This window comes from Ascaphus truei, chromosome 2 (assembly GCF_040206685.1).
Source record: "Ascaphus truei isolate aAscTru1 chromosome 2, aAscTru1.hap1, whole genome shotgun sequence".
In the NCBI taxonomy this organism is placed as follows: Eukaryota; Metazoa; Chordata; class Amphibia; order Anura; family Ascaphidae; genus Ascaphus; species Ascaphus truei.
The window spans coordinates 234,447,488-234,471,838 of NC_134484.1; the positions used below are offsets into that span (position 1 = coordinate 234,447,488).

Consider the following 24,351-nt stretch of genomic DNA (forward strand, 5'->3'; position numbering starts at 1 on the left):
TAGTAGAAGAGATGGGAACTCACTTTTACAATGGCTCTGTATTGTGGTGCTTTCCTTCCAGAGGACATCCTGAGTGCATGACAATGACTATCAAAACACCCCACTTGGTGCAAAACGCATTGAAGGTCTGCGAGACGTTTTTTAGAGAGCTTAAATAAAATTATTTTTATTTTCATAGCTTCTACAACATGTTTTTTTTTTTTTTGCGGTATGCCATCCTATTTTGCCCTCATTAGGCGTTTTCCTGGATGTTTGTAAAAAATATATAAAAATGAATAAAAAAAATAATAAAAATAATAATAATAATAATATAGATTATTAACAATGTTTTGAAACATTTCCATTGTAACTTAATGTTTTGCAGGGTTTTTACTATCTTTTTCTAACATTTTGGTTGTAAGACTGGCAGTCCTCCAAAGAACTACTGTACTGGCAAAGAAATTCTCAGAAACCAGCAATTTGTGATGCCCCCTCAATGGGGTCTAAACAGGTAACAGGCGATAAGGCAAGGTGCAAGGACAAGAAAAATCTAGTCAAGACACAGGTCATCAAAAAGCAAGAGTCAAGAACACCAAAAATAATGGAGGTTCAATGAATTGCAAAAAGGTCATTTTAATGACTTAAAAGAAATCATAGCAACCAACATTTTGGTGCATAAAGCACCTTCAGGGACACAGTACATTGACAATGATATAGATATATATCAGGTAATTTATTTTTTAAAGGAAGTCTGTTATGATGATGTTTCAAAATGTTTGTCCCACTACAACTGCTCCTTTAACTGCACGATAAAAAGCTTTTAGCATTTCTAAATCTCTTTACAGATAGGAGCTTAATATTTCACAAATACAGCAAAATTGTATGCAAGTACCACTAATGCAAAACCTTTTATTTTTAATAAAGCTTCTTATCTTAAATCCATCTAATTGCTATGAAACATTTTACAAAATATTAAAAAACAAAAAGTGCGAACACCAGTCATTTCACGTGTTAGTCGTCATAATTTCCCCTTCCTCGCGCCATTTTGTACAATCCCAAAAAAGAGCAGTGGTCAGTACTACAACAATTTCAGTGTCAGGGAATTGAGTAGAAAAACACAAAAACAACATTTGGAACGTATTTTACCAATATAAAAAGGGTATTTAATGGTGTCCTGTGAACAACCGAAATGCATTTTATTCCCCAGTGGGTCATGTGAAATTCTTATTTTCCAGTTAAAATGGCTGTACTCTACTTTTACCTGCTTAGGTAATGATCGCATCAGAAAATTGTTTAAAAATAAATGAGCATAAAAACAAAGGATTATGGCCTGCCAGGTACACACAAGTTTTCAAAACAAATGGAAAGATAAAAGATAAAAAGCTTAATAAAATTTCCAAAATGTGTCACTGCCATTTTTTTATGGTGCTAATCGCATATATTTAACAAAATGAAAACATATCTTTACCATTTGGTCCTAGACATATCAGTCCTATGAAAGGGGGTTGCCCCACATACAGATGCAGCAAGACTCACTGTCTCCTGTGCCGCGACCGATGGAGCAAAAGTCCGCGACAGTGAATGGGATTCCACTCGGGGTCAGTCCTCCGGTGACGAGAACGTTCACAGCGCGAGGATTATGTGTATCATGAAAAAAAAGCAGTAACTATACATAGTGCAACGGTGCTAAAAACAAAAGAAGGTTTGAAAGTTTTTTGGTCACATTAAAATCTTTGCTTTTGACACATTTGCACTATGAATGTTTTCTGCTTTTGTTCGTGATACACGGAGAGTCCCTTGCGCTGTGAAAGTTCTTGCTATCTGTTCTATGTGATGCTGAAAAACAAACAACCCCCTGAATCTCTCGTGGTGATCTTTTTATTCATTTTGAATTTCTCACTTTTGAATTTGAGTCACTTATTCTTTGTATAATCAAAAGTTTTTAAGGTGATACCTAGTGTGCTGCTCAATCCTCTGGTGTTGTGACCGAAGTCACAGTGGCAGCGGCCCTAAAGACAGTTAGGCTGCGTCCATAGAGGGGGGAGCCGCACTCCTCCGCGCTGACGCCGAGGCTCACTAACCAGCGTGCGTGATCGGGAGGCGGGGCACTGACATCACTGGGCCAATAGCCCGCTCTGGATTGGAGGTTTTCAGCCGACAGAGCGCTCAGAAACAGCTGCTTCTCTTCGGCTGAAAATCCCTGCGCCTCAGCACACCTGCGGACGCTCGCAGGAGACCCCCCTCAAGACATCCTCATTGAGGATGGCGGGGCTCATCGCGGAGCGTCCGCACGGCTCAGCGCCGACTGTCCTATGGACGCAGCCTTAGCTTCGCTACATCTGTAGCAGGATGTGCATTTTTACTTATACAACATTTACCAGAATAACCGGCTGTCATTATGCCATGAATTATAAGGTGTTTTACGCAATCTGGTACTTCAGGGGTTAATGTGGCCACAGTTTGATTTTAAAAATACAATATATTGGGTTTATGACAGGCCAAGACTTTTCTAGTGTCTATGCTGATCTTCAAAAATGCCTTAATTGGGGAGGGGGGTGAAGAGGGGGAAGAGGCTATCGCTGATGGCCCACTAAAAGTGACGTGTGTCATTTAGAAGTCAAACAATAGCCAGGTACAGCATTGGTCTGTCAGCCTCAAAGGGAAACTAACATTCCGGAGATATCCAGAGAGGTGGCCCGCATGACAAGGCTTAGCTGCAGGACTTTACTAAAAATGAGATCATGTGACGTCATCTACGCTGCATAATCACAGGTACTGCACATGTGTAATCGTAGCAAAAAGGCAAAAAGACAAAAAACACACTACATGGGTAAGAGGCGCCAAGGACAGATTTCCATGTGTCACTCAAATTTAGGAGCAAGACGGTCAAAATGAGTCTGGTTACGCCTGTAATAAAGCGCCTGAATTTATTGATATGACTCACGCGTGTCTAAGTATTAGAGAAAGGAAGTTATTATTGTGTTTATATATTGAGGCAAAAATGTAAACGTTAATTTGTTAGGAGTTTTATTCTCTGTTGTAAAACAGTCAACCTAGCAACTGATTTACAACAGGGCTGGGTTTCTGTACTATTTTTTCCCCATTGAAACCACAAGTCTTAGCAAGGTATTATGAAAATCAGAATTCAGAGGTGTGTAAGACCAAACAAGTGCATTTTCATCTTTCCACGCCAGTTACCTCTGGAGGAAAACCTATGACATATATGGCAACAATGTATAGGGATTTCTGTTTTATCCTGTTATTTTAAGAAACTTTCCTGCATTTACTGTTATTGTATGTTCTTGTAATTATATTTTTCTGTAATGTGAAGCACTTTTACAAGTACTTTTTTGAAGTATTTTTATATATATATTAAACAAATCTGTGGTAATGCTTTGGGGCTGTGAATGAACTGTTGCATGCTCTCGAGAGTAGTTACATTTTCTGACATTTTGCTACAACAGACGTGTGTGTGTGTGTGTGTGTGTGTGTGTGTGTGTGTGTGTGTGTGTGTGTGTGTGTGTGTGTGTGTGTGTGTGTGTGTGTGTGTGTGTGTGTGTGTGTGTGTGTGTGTGTGTGTGTGTGTGTGTGTGTGTGTGTGTGTGTGTGTGTGATAAGTGCATAGTTTTTCTATAATAAATAGGGACTCGAGACCCTGGCAGATATAAGAATAATGCAAAAATATGTAAATTCATATGTGGTGGAAGAGTATAGATATGATTGCAATTGAGTATGGGGTTAATATTAACTAATGGAAAGTACCTTACAGAGGAGAAAGCAGAGTTGGCTAGAGTAACCGTGTGTATTACCTCTGGTTGCATATCGAAGTCACTTTCTCACTTGTGTGCTGTTCGTGACAGATGGTATATTGGGACACATTAAGGGGAGATCTTGTTCATTTGAGGGACCTTGGCGAAGGTGAAAACTGGGCCAGCTTTCGAGCGTCAGCATTAGCCCTTGTTCTGTATGCTGGTCACACGCTCACAGGTGTGCCGTAAGTGAGACCGGTTTAGAAAGATTAAATTCCCCCAACAGTAGCGGCTTTACCTACAGAATTTATGTCCCATGAAAAATGAATATGCTTCTCTATGAATTCATCTGGCATGTCATCTCATTAGGTTTATCCATTCGATTATTAATCATGGCATCTTAATTACTTTACAACGGACAAAAGAAAAGAACAATTTACCCGTCTCTGTGACAATGCAAAAACAATCAACATGGGAGATTAGATAATGACTAACAATAATGACTAACAATATTTAAAGCACTAGTTTAACAATTTATTTGTAATCATAAAATGTGTAGGGTACTGACAGGAGTGGCGCACTCATACAGTTACAGTGCTAATATAACAGTGATGTGCACTTAGATCAAACAATCAGAAATCTTGTTGACAGTGTGGTCAAAAACTAAGACCACTATTCCCACACAGAGGTGGACAGTGGGCAGTGACATAAGGTGATATGAAAATGGTTAAAAAAAAACAAACAAAAAAACCCACACATATACATATATATATCCCTCCACTCAACCTTCAAAAAGAAACCGTTCTCCAGTTCCTCAGATGCAGTATTCCAGAAGAGAAGAGGGGGACATAAAAAAAATGTGAAAGAAACAAAAACAGACCACAGAGCAGTAATGTCTCACATGGTGGCACAGTGCTAAAGAACCTCTAAAAGTTATACTCACATTTCCCGAGTATCAAATAGGCATATCGCAATCTGTGGCAAATGCTAACGTCATCACAGCAACAGTCACCGGCAAATAAACCTTAAAGCGGTTTACACGTTCCCGAAGGCTCCGAGCCGCGAACAGACAATGCCAACACAGATAACGTGCAGCGTTACTAGCACTGAAACGTTCAGTGGGGACAACGCCAACACAGATAACGTGCAGCGTTACTGGCACTGAAACGTTCAGTGGGGACAACGCCAACACAGATAACGTGCAGCGTTACTAGCACTGAAATGTTCAGTGGGGACAACGCCAACACAGATAACGTGCAGCGTTACTAGCACTGAAACGTTCAGTGGGGACAACGCCAACACAGATAACGTGCAGCGTTACTAGCACTGAAACGTTCAGTGGGGACAAAGCCAACACAGATAACGTGCAGCGTTACTAGCACTGAAACGTTCAGTGGGGACAACGCCAACACAGATAACGTGCAGCGTTACTAGCACTGAAACGTTCAGTGGGGACAACGCCAACACAGATAACGTGCAGCGTTACTGGCACTGAAACGTTCAGTGGGGACAACGCCAACACAGATAACGTGCAGCGTTACTAGCACTGAAACGTTCAGTGGGGACAACGCCAACACAGATAACGTGCAGCGTTACTGGCACTGAAACGTTCAGTGGGGACAACGCCAACACAGATAACGTGCAGCGTTACTAGCACTGAAACGTTCAGTGGGGACAACGCCAACACAGATAACGTGCAGCGTTACTGGCACTGAAACGTTCAGTGGGGACAACGCCAACACAGATAACGTGCAGCGTTACTGGCACTGAAACGTTCAGTGGGGACAACGCCAACACAGATAACGTGCAGCGTTACTGGCACTGAAACGTTCAGTGGGGACAACGCCAACACAGATAACGTGCAGCGTTACTGGCACTGAAACGTTCAGTGGGGACAACGCCAACACAGATAACGTGCAGCGTTACTAGCACTGAAACGTTCAGTGGGGACAACGCCAACACAGATAACGTGCAGCGTTACTAGCACTGAAACGTTCAGTGGGGACAACGCCAACACAGATAACGTGCAGCGTTACTGGCACTGAAACGTTCAGTGGGGACAACGCCAACACAGATAACGTGCAGCGTTACTGGCACTGAAACGTTCAGTGGGGACAACGCCAACACAGATAACGTGCAGCGTTACTAGCACTGAAACGTTCAGTGGGGACAACGCCAACACAGATAACGTGCAGCGTTACTAGCACTGAAACGTTCAGTGGGGACAACGCCAACACAGATAACGTGCAGCGTTACTAGCACTGAAACGTTCAGTGGGGACAACGCCAACACAGATAACGTGCAGCGTTACTAGCACTGAAACGTTCAGTGGGGACAACGCCAACACAGATAACGTGCAGCGTTACTGGCACTGAAACGTTCAGTGGGGACAACGCCAACACAGATAACGTGCAGCGTTACTAGCACTGAAACGTTCAGTGGGGACAACGCCAACACAGATAACGTGCAGCGTTACTGGCACTGAAACGTTCAGTGGGGACAACGCCAACACAGATAACGTGCAGCGTTACTGGCACTGAAACGTTCAGTGGGGACAACGCCAACACAGATAACGTGCAGCGTTACTGGCACTGAAACGTTCAGTGGGGACAACGCCAACACAGATAACGTGCAGCGTTACTGGCACTGAAACGTTCAGTGGGGACAACGCCAACACAGATAACGTGCAGCGTTACTAGCACTGAAACGTTCAGTGGGGACAACGCCAACACAGATAACGTGCAGCGTTACTAGCACTGAAACGTTCAGTGGGGACAACGCCAACACAGATAACGTGCAGCGTTACTGGCACTGAAACGTTCAGTGGGGACAACGCCAACACAGATAACGTGCAGCGTTACTGGCACTGAAACGTTCAGTGGGGACAACGCCAACACAGATAACGTGCAGCGTTACTAGCACTGAAACGTTCAGTGGGGACAACGCCAACACAGATAACGTGCAGCGTTACTAGCACTGAAACGTTCAGTGGGGACAACGCCAACACAGATAACGTGCAGCGTTACTGGCACTGAAACGTTCAGTGGGGACAACACCAACACAGATAACGTGCAGCGTTACTGGCACTGAAACGTTCAGTGGGGACAACGCCAACACAGATAACGTGCAGCGTTACTAGCACTGAAACGTTCAGTGGGGACAACGCCAACACAGATAACGTGCAGCGTTACTAGCACTGAAACGTTCAGTGGGTTTCAATGTAGGTAATCAACACAAAGATGTTTCCATATTAAACAAACGCTTTGGAGGGTTTTTCGAACCTTTATGCTAGATCTTTATGTTATAAGCCTTACCAGTATAATCTACAGTATTTTTGACCTTTTATTGTTTTTCACGTAATTACGCCATGGTTTGTCAAACAAAAAATGTAACATGAAGGACATAAGCTTGAATTTTAAAATACAGCTTTTACTTTGGGGGTGATTAAATCTTTGCAAGTATGCTATGTACACTGATAAGATCTTAAAACAGAGGTTAACTTTTTGGGTTACAGAATCCTAGAATTATATTGAGATTAAATTAGATTCTGCGGAACCTCAACCCTCTCTAATATGTCTACGATCAGATGCATTGTAAGATTGTAAGGAACTCCAATCTGCTCTAATAGCGCGTCGGAGATCAGATGCATTGTAAGATTGTAAGGAACTCCAATCTGCTCTAATAGCGCGTCGGAGATCAGATGCATTGTAAGATTGTAAGGAACTCCAATCTGCTCTAATAGCGCGTCGGAGATCAGATGCATTGTAAGGAACAGCAATCCTTCCTAATAGCGCATCTGAGATCAGATACAGTGTAAACTCTTCTGTATTTGGTACAATATTCAAAGACCTGAAAATTGCAGGGAACCCTTTAGGGATGCCCGGTGAACCCAAGGGTTCCTCTGTTGAAAAACACTTTAAGCTAATCTTTCTTTTCCTTTAGACTGTGTAAATATGATTTGCCCGTTAATGCAAGGAGGAGACATTCAGATACAAATAGCAGGCTCTCCTAGACATATCATTTTTTTGCACAGCAAATGCCTCTTGGGAACACAGGGATCACCTGCTCTTTGAAAACAGATCTTACCTGTGTGTGTTTCTTTGTTCTTTGGCATGTCATGCTTATTCCACTGTCGGCTCCACCCCGACTGCACGGATGTCTTGGGAGCATGGTCCTGAGGTGGGTGTTTCCTTCCCAAATGCTTATCTCCATCAGGTAGCCGGTGGAGAACACGGGGCTTTGGAGTTGGCTCTTGATGAGCATTAGAGAGAAGGGGATCTTTTCCCCGATCTGTTTTTTTGTCTTTTGATGTAAATACTGCCGGCTGGCTTTTGTCAGGTCTCAAGTTCTTGCTGCCTTGTGGCTCATTCTGTTTACGCACCTGATCCTCCTCCCGGGGCTTGTTCCACTTAAGAGACTCCCGGGGTGTCTTCTCAGGGCACTCGTGCTTCTGCTTCTCTTCACTCCCTGCATCGCCCTCATACTGATCATGTCCCGTTTTCAAAAGCTGTTCCTTAGAAGCCCCAGATTTCCCGTCCCGAGGTGGGATGTTCTCAAACATCTCCTCTGCCTTCTGCTTGGGAGCTACCCGTTTTTCTCGATCATACGAGTGCTTCGTCCTATCCCTCGGACCCCTGAGAGATCCTCCCGACACGTGCGTCAGTCTCTTTGGCTTGGCCCCTCGGCTTTCAGCACTGCCCACCACCTCCTCGCTTTCTGAAGAATAGAAGTCGGCGGGTTCTCTGGTTTTCACGCGCCAATCATTGAATGGTGGGGCTCCCACAAAAACGGGCTTCGCTGACGTGTCAGAAAGAGGCTGCCGAGGTTGGCTTCTTGTGTGGGACCTCTCACTTCTTGACCTCTGCCACCTCTGGTTCTGAAAGCTGTGGTTCTTCACAGGTTTACTTGCGCTGGTGGTCTCTGGCGAACCCTGCTGGATTCTCTCATTGTTGCTGTTTGCAGAGCTGTTATAGGTGTGCATTTTCTGCGCAGCGCTCTCATGGAGGCTCTCCTTAGGCAGTTGTTGATGCTGTGTAGTGGGCAAATTACTGTTCCTGCTCCAACTTCTGTTACCTTCTGCTCTTCCATGACTTCTCCAACCCGAGTGGTGGCTTGGTCGCTCTCTGGGAATAAAATCAGCAGCCTCAGGATTGTATTTTGATGAACCTAAACACAGTAAAAACAAAAGGGTGTGATTAAATTAACACTAGTTTAATTTAAATTGGGCATTCAGTTTAAAGCAGCAATATCCTACATGTGTGTGTTATTTAATAAATCAGTCCTGCACTGAGAAAATACTTTTAGCATTTAAAATAAAAAAGAATGTTTAAAAAATGTCTTAATGTTTCTAATGTAGGAAGCATTTCCAAAGTGACAGCCCCCTTCCGCTTCTGATCTGGCTCAAGAGCCAGAGCCCGCCCTCTCTCTAGCAGTGCACCAATTATATCTACGAACTGCCCAGTCAATCATATTCCAGGACTACATTACCCAGAATGCTGTGCAAGAACCAAATTAAATAACCCGGAGCAAGCGATTGATTACAGGAGAACGGATCAATTTGCAGCTTAGCTACTCACTTGTCAGTGTGCAGATTGTATTGATGCACATTGAATGGGGAAAATATATATATATATATATATATATATATATATATATTTTTTTTTTAAACGGCAGCTTGAACTGCAGCTTTAAGGTAGCATTCACTTTTCATAGCAGCGTGTCAAGCATAAAACATTTGTATGCTGAAACGTGTCTGTTCCCATATGTTTGATCTTTTCCACACCCAAGACACACGATACAAAATGTTCTTCTCAGTCATATTGGGACTGACAGACTGTTCCCTTTTATGTGGGTTTTTTTTTTTTTAACAATAATTAGCTGAAGTGAATAAAAAGCAAAAACGTTATCAATTTAAGTGGTAAAGAAACCAAACCTTCAACAGTGAAAGAAGGAAAACAAAGCATCTCAATAGTCAATGTTCACTTTATTTAACTAAAGTATGCACATTACAATTAAACTTCTGTTGGGCAATGTCCAAATTTATTAAACCTAGAGCAAAAAGGGAAAAAAAAAAGAAGTCGATTTTGAATTTTTTGTGCTCCTTTAGGTTAAAGAATTTGATAAATGCATACATTTTGCCAAGTTTAATTCTGTAGTTTCTTCAATTGTATGCCTTTTATAAAATTGGCATCTGCACAATCGGAGCTGCGTTTTCTGGCACAGATTACTATTTTTTGGTTGAAGCACCATTTTAGAAGTTGGAACAAGCACTAGACTGTTAATTGCAGAAATAATCTAGGGACACAAATACAACTTAATTCTGAATAACTACAATATAAAGGAACACTACGGGTCCCCTTCATTCCAAAAGCTTGCATGCTCATGTGCATTAAGGGACAGGTTAATAAAGAGCTGGTACAGGTTAGAGCAACCGATCTGCTGTTAATTCACACTGACTTTCAGGGCCGTTAATGCCAGACGGGGTGCGTTAACCAGTGCAATCATAAAATATGTTAAATGTATTTGTATTTGTCAATTTAATATCACTTTGATACAAAGAAATCTATTGTTCCCAGCACACAAAAAAGTCCAAAGAGGGGGTGGGGGGGGGGGTGAATATGCCAAAAAGGTTTAATGAGCAAAAAACACAAAACACAAATTTGTAAGTGCAAATTTCTACTCTCTTAATATAAACATTTTTTATCGTACTGATCTGTGCTATGAGCATTTTTCTTTTGTACTACTAAGGTTCATCTCTCCTGATACCCCTGTTTGATGCACATCCTGGCCTGGTATAAAGACACAGTATTGCCACAGTTTTAATACGCTTTAATACTTTTGACATCCTATGAGTAGGCAGCGCATAAGAGCCAAGATTCAAGATGTTACACCACTTTTTACACTATCATCTGCACTTAGATTTGTCTGTGTTTTTCTCCTATATGCTCCCCCTGGACTGTAAAACAACAATACAAAATTAGAACACATGAATGAAGAACACCGATACAATTTGCTCAAAAATAATTCCAGGCCTTTTCCAATGTAATCTATGTAGCTGAAATTGATGGACTAGTTAATGAAGGACTTCCAGCTATGCAAATTATGTAGTTAGGCATGCAATTTCAAGTAGTATTTTAAAAATCGCCTGGATCTTCAATTATAATAAATAAAAATTACAAAATATATATTTTCCATACACAAGTAATTTTGCAATATTTGTTTTAGGTTATACATTTAATGTTTTACTACTTAGAAAAAAAAAATTAGTTATGTTATTTCAATTCGGTTGAAACAGCAGTATCTGCCACCGCCAAGCATCCATGTTTCTTGGCTTTCATAATTTATTTATACAGTATTAAAAACACAAAAATGATTTCACCTGTTTTAACATCTTAGCCTTTTGAAAGTACTGAGCAAACACACTAGAATGGCAAGACAGGATAGAACATAAAAAGATGAAATTATTATTTCAGTGACCAATTCCACAATACGAGTGGGGAAGAGAGATCATTTTGCCAAGGGACATCATGAAACTGAACATTTGGGAGGAGAGCACAATTAGAGCCAATATGCATTACGGTTTTTAATTTGTAAGGTTTGGCAAGAGGGGGATATAGCTTGGATACCCGTAGTGTGCGTCTGCCCAAATACTCAAACATGGACATCAATATCTCATCTAAACATTATAGCAGTGTTTTCTTTCCTAATGTTTGTAAAGGCTAAAATAAAAGCAGCTCTTCATTACCTACGCAACCAGTTGCTAAGGTAATGAAGGGGTTAAACCAGAGTACCTGGTTTGTTGGGGGGGAGAGGGGTGGGTGAAGGAGGTAGTTGCACCAGGGTGGTGGGTAGTTAGCCCTCTCGGGTAGGTAGTGGGAGGGGATTGTGATGGTAGGGGTAGCCAGTCTTCATAATAAAAGGTGAAGCTCGACTGGTTACCCCTGGAAACTGTGGGTCACTGGTAGCCAAGTAGCACCATAAGCCAGGGACACTGAATGTATACCAAAAACCTGTCCTGATGATGTGTTTTACCTTTTCCTCTTATGCAATAAACATGGGATTTCGGGAGTGGGAGTTTCAAGCGGGATATTTGGGTCAAAGGTTTAGATTCTGCGTAAGGGGACAAAGTTACCAGTAGTCCTGTAATTCTCCCTGACGTGCAGGCAGGATCTGCGAGTACGTGAGGTGAATTACACCGGGGCTACACAGTGTCCCCCAGAATCCTGGTTTTCCACCACAAGTATCCCGGCCCATTTCCCCCATATGTATAAGGTTTCCCCAGAGTTAGAAGTTTAATAAAACATTGTCAGGTTTTATACTGTGTGTATTAATCTTTATACAGTCAGCCCGGGCATCTACTTTGGTGCCGGGATATCTGCACAGAGATCGTGGATCAAAGGGGAGAAGGGAAGTCCAGAGGTGTCAGAACAGTTTGGCGAGCGTGGAAGGGCAGGTTACTGGGTCCGGAGAACAAGAGCTTCCCGTAGGGAAGACACTTTGACTGCCAGACCTGGTGGAGCCTGCTAAGAGGGAGGCAATGGGAAGGCGCTGCTCGTAGGCACGATTCCCATTGGCCAATTCATATTTCCAGCTCGACACACCCCCTCTGACGTCAGCAGCCAAACAAGCCCCCATTCTGATTGGCTGGCTAAAGTACGACCCGTTCTCTGATTGGTCGCCAGCCCCTGCTTCATGTTAGACATAGAACACCGAGGTCTATGTAAGGGGACTGGCCGATCAGAGAACCAGGCGATTTCAGGCTTAGGTCGGTGAGGCGCTGGCGGGCTTTTCAAAGTTGCTCTGTTGCGAATAACAGAGCAACCAGCTTTGTTTTTAGCCGGAGAAGCCTGCCTAGCTGAGACCAAGTCCTGCATTGTGCGGCCAAGTTCTATTTTCCATTTTGCTCGCGGTTAGTGGATATAGCCTGGCATCTTCCCGGAGGAAGGTACTGTGAAGTTTCTGGGCAAGGAGGAGACAGGGTAAGCCTTCTGAAGCAGGGGCCCTGCACCTAGTTAGGTTAGTGTCTCCCCAAGACCCACAGTAAGTTTATATTCTCTGTATTTTGTGTAATATTGGTATGCCTGCTGTTCTCACCAGAATAAACCTCATTTTATTCCACTATCTTGTTTTGCCTAGTGAAAGATCCCAGTAGGTAAACGTGTTAAAAGTACTGGTCTCCTGTGACAGGGATAACGCCTCATTACCGTAGCAGTAGTAGTCGCCAAGGTAATGAAAGAGTTAACCCATCCCTCTACCCATCCGAGGCCTAACCACCCACCACCCTGGGGCAACTACCCCCTTCACTCACCCCCTCTAACCCCAATAAACATTAAAATACAATACAAACACCAATACACCCATTGATTGCCAGTGTGGTTACCTATGCCCCCAATAGGAGCAAAAAATAACCCCAATGGCAATGAATGGGCATGCTACTACCCACAACCCACAGTACAGTAATGGGGAAAATCCCTATTACCAGATCTGGATAATAGCGCATTTGCCCATTAGAAATAAAACATTACCCAGCCAGCATACAGTAAATTAAAGTTGTACTTACTCCTGCCAGGATGAAGGCTGCCCTCATCCTCCTTGTCTTCAGTGGGCACCGACAGTAAAATAAAAGAACTACTGGCATGTAACCCCTTAATCACCTTAGCGGTTCTTAACAGCTATGTTAATTAAGGGGTTAAACCCACCACCTCCCGTTACCCACCTGGGAGGCCAAACCCCCCGCCCCGGGGCAACTACACCCACCACCTCTACCCAGTGATTGTCACACTGGTAAACCATGCCCATATTTGTCACTATGGCAATGAATGGGCAAGGTAAAAATCAAAAACAACCACTAAATAAAACATTAAATTTTAAATTAAAAAAATAAACATTTGCCATAAACCACATGGATAGTCAATGGGGCATACATAAACACATTACCAGTCAATGGGCATGCTAAAAAATAAATAAATACACAAATAAAAATCAGTGGTTTTTTTATTTTTATTTTTTTACCTTTGCCGGGATGAAGATTCATCCTCCTCTTGCTCTTCTTCTTGCCCCACGACGCAATGATCTTCAGCAGCATGATGCTAAGAAGTCCATAATCCTTGGTTGCTTGAAGAGGAGTCTCCGGTGAGTAGTTCTTTCTTCTCCAACAGGTCCAGGATATGTTGATCTGACAGCTTCTTGGGGTCAAATAAGACGTGACAGGCCTTATATAAGGCTTGTAACGTCACATTACCAATCAGATTTGTGGGTGTACCATGCGATTGCTTCCTTTTTTAATTATGTGACGTCATGTAAGAGGGAGGGAAGCCAGCCAATCAGGTAGAATATGCTTCCCTCACTGTAAGATTATATCACTTCAGCAAAAAAAAGGAAGACACCCCATGGTACATCCAATCAGATTGGTGAAGTAACATTTGTAAGTCAAATGTGACGTCACAGGCCTTATAAAAAAGGTCTGTCATGTCTCATTTGACCCCAAGAAGCCACCGGATCAACATCTCCTGGACCTGTTGGAGAAGAAAGAAGAAAAGAAGAACTACTCACCGGAGACTCCTCTTCAAGCAACTGAGAATTATGGACTTCTTCGCATCATGCTGATGAGGATCATAGTATTGTGCTGCAAGAGTTGGTGCCACTGTTCAATGAGAAGGATGAATCTTCATCCCGGGAAAGGTAAGAAACACATGAAATGGATTTTATTTGTGTATTTTTTTTTAAAGCATGCCAATTGACTGGCAATGTTTTTATCTATGCCCCTTTGTGGGTATAAAGAACCACACTGAATGGTATTTTTTTGGTATTCTTTTTTAAACATTTAAATGTAATGTATTTTATTTAGTGGTTGTTTTTCATTTTTAGCTTGCCCATTCATTGCGGCAATCCATTTCTATATTGTGGGCATGGTTTACCATTGTGACAATCAATGGGTAGAGGGTGTGGAGGTAGTTGCCCTGGGGAGGGTGGTTAGACCTCTCGGTGGGTAGTAGGGTGCCCATTCATTGCCATTGGGATTATCTTTGTACTCAAGGGCATAGGTAACCACACAGGCAATCAATGGGTGTTTTGGATAATATTGGTGTTTGTATTGTATTTTAATATTTATTGGGGGTAGAGAGGGTAGGTGAAGGGGTTAGTTCTTCCAGGGTGGTGGGTGGTTAAGACTCTCGGGTGGGTGGTACACACTAAGGTAATAAAGGGGTTAACCCCTCCCGTAACCTTCCCGGTAGGACTAACCACCACCCATCCTGGGGCAACTTCCCCCTTCACCCACCCCCTCTACCCCCAATAAACCAGGTACTCTGGTTTAACCCTTTCATTACTTTAGCAGCCAGCCGCTAAGGTAATTAAACTGCTTTTGTTTTATTTTAATAACAGTATTGAAGCAGTGGGTCTCTGGAGCTGAACTGCATTAATTTCCGCATCGGGGGTCCCCACATCGGGGGTGAACAGGGAGAGGGACGGATTCTGTCTCACTCTTAGGCTTCGTCCTCACGGCAGCGAGCTCTATATGTGTGGCGCGAACGAGATACGACCCTCTATAGGGCTGGCCCAAGTCACTGCCGCCGCGCCAAGCAGACAAGATTTTTGTCTTTTAACTTGGTTGACGAGCGTTTGTCACGTCATGTGGCGGTTCAGCCAATGAGGGCGAACCAGCTGAGTGATGTCATGCCCACGCTCCGCCACAATCTCCTGCTCTTCTCCTGACGCGCAACCATAAACCACAGGTCGCGGCCGATACTGGTGTATGCGCCGCCAGGCGCTCCGACGCACACAGCGACTGGGGCCATAGCTTAACTGCATGTCTCTTACAGACTGATGCGGCCTGGTACGATACATACAGCAGGAGTCACATTCAGAAGCAGATAGATAGCAGATATATCTATCTATATCACCCTGGATGGCCCTCCGCCGCCTTAAACTCAACATGCCTAAAACAGAGCTCCTCATACTTCCTCCGAAACCTGGCCCCACTACCTCCTTCCACATTACTGTTGGAACTACGATCATTCACCCAGTAGCCCAAGCACGCTGCCTAGGGGTCACACTTGACTCCTCTTTCACACTCACCCCTCACATTCAAAACATTTCTAAAACCTGTCGCTTTTTCCTCCGTAATATCACAAAGATACGCCCTTTCCTCTGTTGCTCGACTGCTAAAACTCTGACTCAGGCCCTCATTCTCTCCCGTCTTGATTACTGTAACCTCCTGCTGTCCGGCCTTCCTGCCTCTCACCTGTCTCCCCTACAATCTATCCTAAACGCTGCTGCCAGAATCACTCTACTCGTTCCTAGATCTGTCTCAGCATCTCCCCTCCTGAAATCCCTCTCCTGGCTTCCAATCAAATCCTGCATCTCACACTCCATTCTTCTCCTCCTCACTTTTAAAGCTTTCCACTCTTCTGCCCCTCCTTACATCTCAGCCCTAATTTCTCGTTATGCACCATCCAGACTCTTGTGTTCTTCTCAAGGATATCTTCTTTCTACCCCCTTTGTATCTAAAGCCCTCTCCCGCCTTAAACCTTTTTTATTGACTGCCCCACACCTCTGTGCCCCGCACCTCTGTACTCTGCCCTTCCCCTCAGTAACCGACTAGCACCCTCTCTATCCACCTTTAAGACCCACCTTAAGACACGCTTGCTTAAAGAAGCATATGAATAGCACTGTGGATATTCTGAACACAGGATACATAAAGATTGGCCCCCTGCAGACGCACTTACCAGAACTCCCTCCTCCTGTCTCTGTACGTTCTCCCTACTTACCAATTAGACAGTAAGCTCCTCGGAGCAGGGACTCCTCTTCCTTAATGTTACTTTTATGTCTAAAGTACGTATTCCCATGATCTGTTATTTATATTATCTGTTATTTATTTGATTACTACTGTGAAGCGCTATGTACATTAATGGCGCTATATAAATAAAGACATACAATACAATACCCCCGATGTGTTAATCCTGATGGGCCATTTCCCCCTGCAAAGCACTGTGCCACGAAATCTTGTCTTTTTGTCCGCAGTTCACCAGCACGTCCTGCGGCTGCTGATACACTCTCACACACTGCATCTTGTATGTATGTGCATGTGGGTAGGTGGATGTGTGAGTGCACACCTTAAAACCAAAACCTTATATTGCGGTCCATAAATGAAACCAAAGTTTCAGTCTGTTATGGGACCTTCCCCAGGGATTGTACAAGAGATAAACAAACCATATTTATAGATATACACAACTGTAGTGAGGAAAAAGCCAGCAAAACCAAGGTCCACGAGTGAGGCTCCTGATTGCTTAGCAACCATCTCTCAGTGTAAACAAACCAGTCCTCACCAACATAGTGGAAAATATTATTAGATAAAAACAAAGAATCAGTAGTATCTAGAAGGGCTTTGATGCCTGTTTGAAAGCAATGACATGTATTTGTATGCATGCATCACCCTGCTTCTACAGCAGTGAGGCTACATCCCGACTTCAATGCACTGACCCTTCTATTTAGGACTCCTGTGAGCAGCTGCCATCAAGCGGTAATATCTCCTGCCCTCAGGCAATATGGAATATACTTTGTGGGAAAGTATAAAAATCGATGGAGGGGCACTTATCATAGGGACATTATGGAGGCACAGTAGTACTTGGAAATGCCGCACTACAGCGGACTAGAAGATACTCATGCATCTCTTGGGAATGGGCATCATGACAGAGGTGACGCCTACATTGCCATAATGGGTCCGAAATAGTGATAGAGTTAGCGTATGAATCCGGATACATTCAAAAAGGGGCGGGGCTACAATGACAGGCTATTGAGGAGATGGTCAAAGCAACCATTTTGTATAAACTTTTGTAAAACAGGTTTGCCTATATGAATGTACATTTATATTATGTATTTATTATTTTATAATGGATGATTTGTCACAGCGGCGGGTTTCCTTACCAGCTGGAGTGAAACGATAAGTAATGGATACGTGGTTTGTCCCCGTTGGGGCCTGGGAAGGGAATAGTAGCACATTGGATTACGGTGCGTGTTGTTCCACTCAAACATTTTAATAGAAGCTTTTAAATAGTCTCATGACAATTAATCTTCATATACAGCATATAACTGCATGCAGTAATACTGCTATGACACGACATATGGACTTTAGCTCAACTTGACTTTGGCATGGATAACAACGTCCATGTACCTCACAGCATGTGGGCTTGTAACTGAATGAGAGCGTAACTCATTCCCAGCAAACTAAAAGTTACTGGCTAACTGAAAAGCCCGACTTGTCCCCCTACCCTGCCATTTGTTTGGTCAAAAACATCTAGCAACTGATTTCTTGCACCGCTTTGTGCCATCAAACTGCCAGAGCTCAAGCAAGAGATATTTGGGGCGGTTTTCTGCTAAATAGAATAACATTCTGGAGAATGGCCGTACTAGCCGCACAGAGAGCAAGTATTTGCTTTGTCATGTTAATCTATTTTTCATTCCAAGCATTGCCAGCGGGCAGTGACCGAAAGACAGGGTGAATTGGATGTATTGAGGCTCCCATTTAAAATTTGAATACATTAATTTTTTTTTTTTTTAATAAGGAGACGATATCTATTCAAATTCTATCTAAAAACAAAAAAATACAAACAATAACACGGCCAACACATTAAGGCAGCGATGCACAAAAGGGAGCGCGCCCCTCCTCCCCAAAGCATTTCAATTAAATGCCGGGGAACGCACCAGGCCTCTGTATTACTCACTTACCATCTCTCCGACGGCTTTGGGCGATGCATCGCCATGGCAACGCGGCGACAAATGACGTCACATTAACCCGCAGCGTCATTTGACGCTGGATTCCAGGTAGGGAGGGATCGAGCACTGGGGTTGAAAAGGCAGGGGGGCGCAAGGCCAAAACTTTGCGCACCCCTGCACTAAGGGCTGGGTGATGGTAAAGGAACCCCTGACAAAATATAGGCTTAGCTTGTAAACTCTTTGGAGCAGGGACTCCTTTTCCTAAATGTCACTTTTATGTCTGAAGCACTTCTTCCCAATATGGGTTATTTGCACTATTTGTTATTTATATGATTGTCATGTGTATTACTGCTGTGAAAGCGCCATGTACATGAATGGCGCTATATAAATAAAGACACACAATACCCTGGAGAAAAAATAATAATTGCTCCGCCCGCAAATTATTGATAAAATCACCCGTACAGGAACACCGGCGTAACACACCCCATAGCAAATCCCTGACATATCCCCCTCTCTCTCTCCAATACCTCACATATCCCCCTCTCTCTCTCCAATACCTCACATATCCCCCTCTCTCAGCAATCCCTGACATATCCCCTCCCCTCTCTCATCTCAGCAATCCCTGACATATCCCCTCCCCTCTCTCATCTCAGCAATCCCTGACATATCCCCCCCACCTCTCATCTCAGCAATCCCTGACATATCCCCTCCCCTCTCTCATCTCAGCAATCTCTGAATATCCCCCCCACCTCTCATCTCAGCAATCCCTGACATATCCCCCCTCTCTCATCTCAGTAATCCCTGACATATCCCCCCTCTCTCATCTCAGCAATCCCTGACATATCCCCCCTCTCTCATCTCAGCAATCCCTGACATATCCCCCCCTCTCTCTCTCAGCAATCCCTGACATATCCCCCCTCTCTCTCAGCAATCCCTGACATATCCCCCCCTCTCTCTCCTCAATCCCTGACATATCCCCCCCTCTCTCAGCAATCCCTGACATATCCCCCCCTCTCTCAGCAATCCCTGACATATCCCCCCCTCTCTCAGCAATCCCTGACATATCCCCCCCTCTCTCAGCAATCCCTGACATATCCCCCCCTCTCTCAGCAATCCCTGACATATCCCCCCCTCTCTCTCAGCAATCCCTGACATATCCCCCCTCTCTCTCAGCAATCCCTGACATATCCCCTCCCCTCTCTCATCTCAGCAATCCATGACATATCCCCCCCACCTCTCATCTCAGCAATCCCTGACATATCCCCTCCCCTCTCTCATCTCAGCAATCCCTGACATATCCCCCCCTCTCTTATGAAATCAATCCCTGACATATCCCCCCTCTCTCATCTCAGTAATCCCTGACATATCCCCCCTCTCTCTCAGCAATCCCTGACATATCCCCCCCTCTCTCTCAGCAATCCCTGACATATCCTCCCCTCTCCTCAATCCCTGACATATCCCCCCCTCTCTCAGCAATCCCTGACATATCCCCCCCTCTCAGCAATCCCAGACATATCCCCCCCCTCTCTCTCTCTCTCAGCAATCCCTGACATATCCCCCCCTCTCTCTCAGCAATCCCTGACATATCCCCCCTCTCTCTCAGCAATCCCTGACATATCCCCCCCTCTCAGCAATCCCAGACATATCCCCCCCCTCTCTCTCTCTCAGCAATCCCTGACATATCCCCCCCTCTCTCTCAGCAATCCCTGACATATCCCCCCTCTCTCTCAGCAATCCCTGACATATCCCCCCCTCTCTCAGCAATCCCTGACATATCCCCCCTCTCTCTCAGCAATCCCTGACATATCCCCTCCCCTCTCTCATCTCAGCAATCCATGACATATCCCCCCCACCTCTCATCTCAGCAATCCCTGACATATCCCCCCCTCTCTCATCTCAGCAATCCCTGACATATCCCCCCTCTCTCATCTCAGCAATCCGACATATCCCCCCTCTCATCTCAGCAATCCCTGACATATCCCCCCCCTCTCTCTCTCTCAGCAATCCCTGACATATCCCCCCTCTCTCTCAGCAATCCCTGACATATCCCCCCCTCTCCTCTCAGCAATCCCTGACATATCCCCCCCTCTCTCAGCAATCCCTGACATATCCCCCCCTCTCTCTCAGCAATCCCTGACATATCCCCCTCTCAGCAATCCCTGACATATCCCCCCCTCTCTCTCTCAGCAATCCCTGACATATCCCCCCTCTCTCTCAGCAATCCCTGACATATCCCCCCCTCTCCTCTCAGCAATCCCTGACATATCCCCCCTCTCTCTCTCAGCAATCCCTGACATATCCGCCCTCTCAGCAATCCCTGACATATCCCCCTCTCTCTCTCAGCAATCCCTGACATATCCCCCCTCTCTCTCTCAGCAATCCCTGACATATCCCCCCTCTCTCAGCAATTCCTGACATATCCCCCCCTCTCTCTCAGCAATTCCTGACATATCCCCCCCGCTCTCAGCAATCCCTGACATATCCTCCCCTCTCCTCTCAGCAATCCCTGACATATCCCCCCCGCTCTCAGCAATCCCTGACATATCCTCCCCTCTCTCTCAGCAATCCCTGACATATCCCCCCTCTCTCTCTCAGCAATCCCTGACATATCCCCCCTCTCTCAGCAATTCCTGACATATCCCCCCCTCTCTCTCAGCAATTCCTGACATATCCCCCCCGCTCTCAGCAATCCCTGACATATCCCCCTCTCTCTCAGCAATCCCTGACATATCCCCCCTCTCTCTCAGCAATCCCTGACATATCCCCCCTCTCTCTCAGCAATCCCTGACATATCCCCCCTCTCTCTCAGCAATCCCTGACATATCCCCCCTCTCTCTCAGCAATCCCTGACATATCCCCCCCTCTCTCTCAGCAATCCCTGACATATCCCCTCTCTCTCAGCAATCCCTGACATATCCCCCCCTCTCTGTCTCAGCAATCCCTGACATATCCCCCCCGCTCTCTCAGCAATCCCTGACATATCCCCCCGCTCTCTCAGCAATCCCTGACATATCCCCCCCGCTCTCTCAGCAATCCCTGACATATCCCCCCCGCTCTCTCAGCAATCCCTGACATATCCCCCCTCTCTCTCTCAGCAATACCTGACATATCCCCCCCGCTCTCTCAGCAATCCCTGACATATCCCCCCGCTCTCTCAGCAATTCCTGACATATCCCCCCCGCTCTCTCAGCAATTCCTGACATATCCCCCCTCTCTCTCTCAGCAATACCTGACATATCCCCCCCGCTCTCTCAGCAATTCCTGACATATCCCCCCCGCTCTCTCAGCAATTCCGGACATATCCCCCCCTCTCTCAGCAATCCCTGACATATCCCCCTCTCTCTCTCAGCAATCCCTGACATATCCCCCTCTCTCTCTCTCTCAGCAATCCCTGACATATCCCCCCTCTCTCTCAGCAATCCCTGACATATCCCCCCCTCTCTCTCTCTCAGCAATCCCTGACATATCCCCTCTCTCTCTCAGCAATCCCTGACATATCCCCCTCTCTCTCAGCAATCCCTGACATATCCCCCCCGCTCTCTCAGCAATCCCTGACATACCCCCCCGCTCTCTCAGCAATCCCTGACATATCCCCCCCGCTCTCTCAGCAATTCCTGACATATCCCCCCCTCTCTCAGCAATCCCTGACATATCCCCTCTCTCTCTCTCAGCAATCCCTGACATATCCCCCCCCCCCCTCTCTCTCAGCAATTCCTGACATATTCAAGAATCCCCCACGTGGTAGATAACTATACAGGTTTAATTAAAACTCAATGTAGACTGATAAACAACCCATGCGCGCTTCAGTCCCCTTGAGCCCCGCAGTAGCGGCGGTACGGAGCAGCCCCGGGCGCACTGTACCTGCGGGTTGCGCCTCCGCCATGTCCTGGGTGTGACTCTCCGCTGCAGCAGGTGTTCTGTTTGCAGGGCAGGTCACGTGCTGCACAGCCTCGGGGTAACGTTCTAACAGCCCCTCAAGCGATCCCGAGGCACTGCACCGTGACCGCACGCGCACTGGCGCCTTCGTGTTCCTTCCTGGCTCTGACGTCACCCACAGCAACGTACCCCCCTTTCTCTCCTCTTCAAAAAAAAAAAAACACGTTCTGCTGCCTATCATCAGCGCGCGCAGCAGCCTCTGGCCCTCGCGCGCTTGCGCAGTTTCCCCTCCCCCTTCAATAAACTTTATTTTTATCGATGACAACGGACAACAAGCTAAACTTCCTGGGCGGGTCAAAAGGTGACACTGCAGGGCGAGGAGGGAGGTGTGAGTGTCAGATAGTGAAGACGGTGACGCTTTTTTTGGGGGGGAGAGAGAAGGCAGACGGAAGGGAATGGTAAAGTAAACGTGTTGAATAATGAGAATGAGGGATGGAAACGATCCAAGAAGCAGCTGTGGAAGCGCCCGGGGCCATCTTGGAAAAGGGCAGAGAGTTTATTGGTGGGTTCCGTGTGTTACCTGTGTACGTCATATTGGCGCAGGGTTTGCGTCTTTGCGATCAGAGCTGTGATGCTGCTGTACCCACATGGTGGGATTGTGTGTATCTGGGAAGTGCATCTGAATGCAGACAGTTAACAGTATAAAACAGAAAAAAAAGAGCGCAAGAAGGAAAACACATTCAGTTCCAGCACAATAACATGTATAAAAGGAACGAAATAACACATATAAAATAGGATCATTTAGAGCGTGTAGATCCAGTCATCCACACATCCAAAAGGACACATCCACAGAGGGTCGGATCCTGAAGAGTCAGGACCCCGCAATCTCACAGTCCAAGATGGAATAAGGAATGCCGTCCACCCAGCAAGTAGTTAAAGGGGGTCGGTGCAGTTTGGAGTTGGTGTCCTCGTGGAGGTAGGGGGATGTCCGCTTCCAGGCGCACGGTGTCACGTAGCTGCGTGATGTCAAATTACGCTTCATCAGTAGCCCCTTTAACTACTTGCTGGCTGGTTGGCATTCGTTATTCCAGGGATGTGCAAACTGTGGGGCGGGAGATTTTGTGGGGGGGGGGGGAGCGCAGGCTGTTGTTAAATGCCGGGGGATCGCGTGAGGCCTCCGCAACGCTATACTTACCTTGATTCAGACACTCTGTGATGCGTCGCCATGGCAACGCGGCATCAAATGACACCGCTGGGTCATGTCACATGACCCGAGAATCATTTGACGCAGCTCTAAGGTAGGGAGGGGGGAGCACCAGCACCGAAGCAAGGAAGACAGGAGGGCGCAGCTGGAAAAGTTTGCGCTTATTCCATCTTGGGACTGTGAGATTGCGGGGTTCTGACGCTTCAGGATCCGACCCTCTGGATGTGTGGATGACTGGATCTACACGATCCTATTTTATATGTAAGTGTTATTTCGTTCCTTTTATAGATGTTATTGTGCTGGAACTTTTTGTGTTCTTTTTTTGTATTATATGTCCTGGCTAAGGCGGTGCACTGGGCACGACGTTGTGCGCCGCCGGAACAAACATATGCAGAGCAATGAAGGCGCGCGATTTTTAAACAGATTTGCCAAATTTGTTTCCCTGTGCGACGGACGCGTCACGTGAGCGGTTCAGCCAATGGGGGTGAACCGCTCACGTGATGTCACTGACATGGCTCCAGCAGGCAGTGCCGGTTTCGCGCGCGAGTGATGTCACGCGCACGCTGCCAGCTCTTTTATAAATGAGGACTAAGAGATAATGGGGAAACACACACCTCTGTAGAATAGGTGCTCGCCGGACGATCCGTGCTCACCTCTCTGGATCAAAACAATACAAAAATAGAAAATGTCCATGGCACTTCATTGTTAGAAAAATAAAGATCAATTTATAACATCATAAGAAACAAACCATAAAAAAATTAAAAATTAGAGCGATATTTTGAGCCAAACAGGCCTTTCTCAAGCTGCACTTTGTTGATTCATGTGAATCGT

General features: G+C 45.4%; 1 protein-coding gene across 1 annotated transcript in view; it reads right to left on the reverse strand.

Moving 5' to 3' along the window:
- The window catches only part of NFX1 (nuclear transcription factor, X-box binding 1), a 72,270-nt gene extending 49,731 nt beyond the window's left edge, over positions 1-22,539 (reverse strand). The window contains exons 1-2 of the mRNA XM_075585971.1: positions 22,302-22,539; positions 7,815-8,894 (exon numbers count right to left, since the gene is read on the reverse strand). Of these exons, the coding sequence (XP_075442086.1) occupies positions 7,815-8,894; positions 22,302-22,323 (1,102 nt within the window). The 5' untranslated portion in view covers positions 22,324-22,539. The remainder of the gene's footprint in view (positions 1-7,814; positions 8,895-22,301) is intronic.
- Between the last annotated feature and the right edge of the window lie 1,812 nt (positions 22,540-24,351).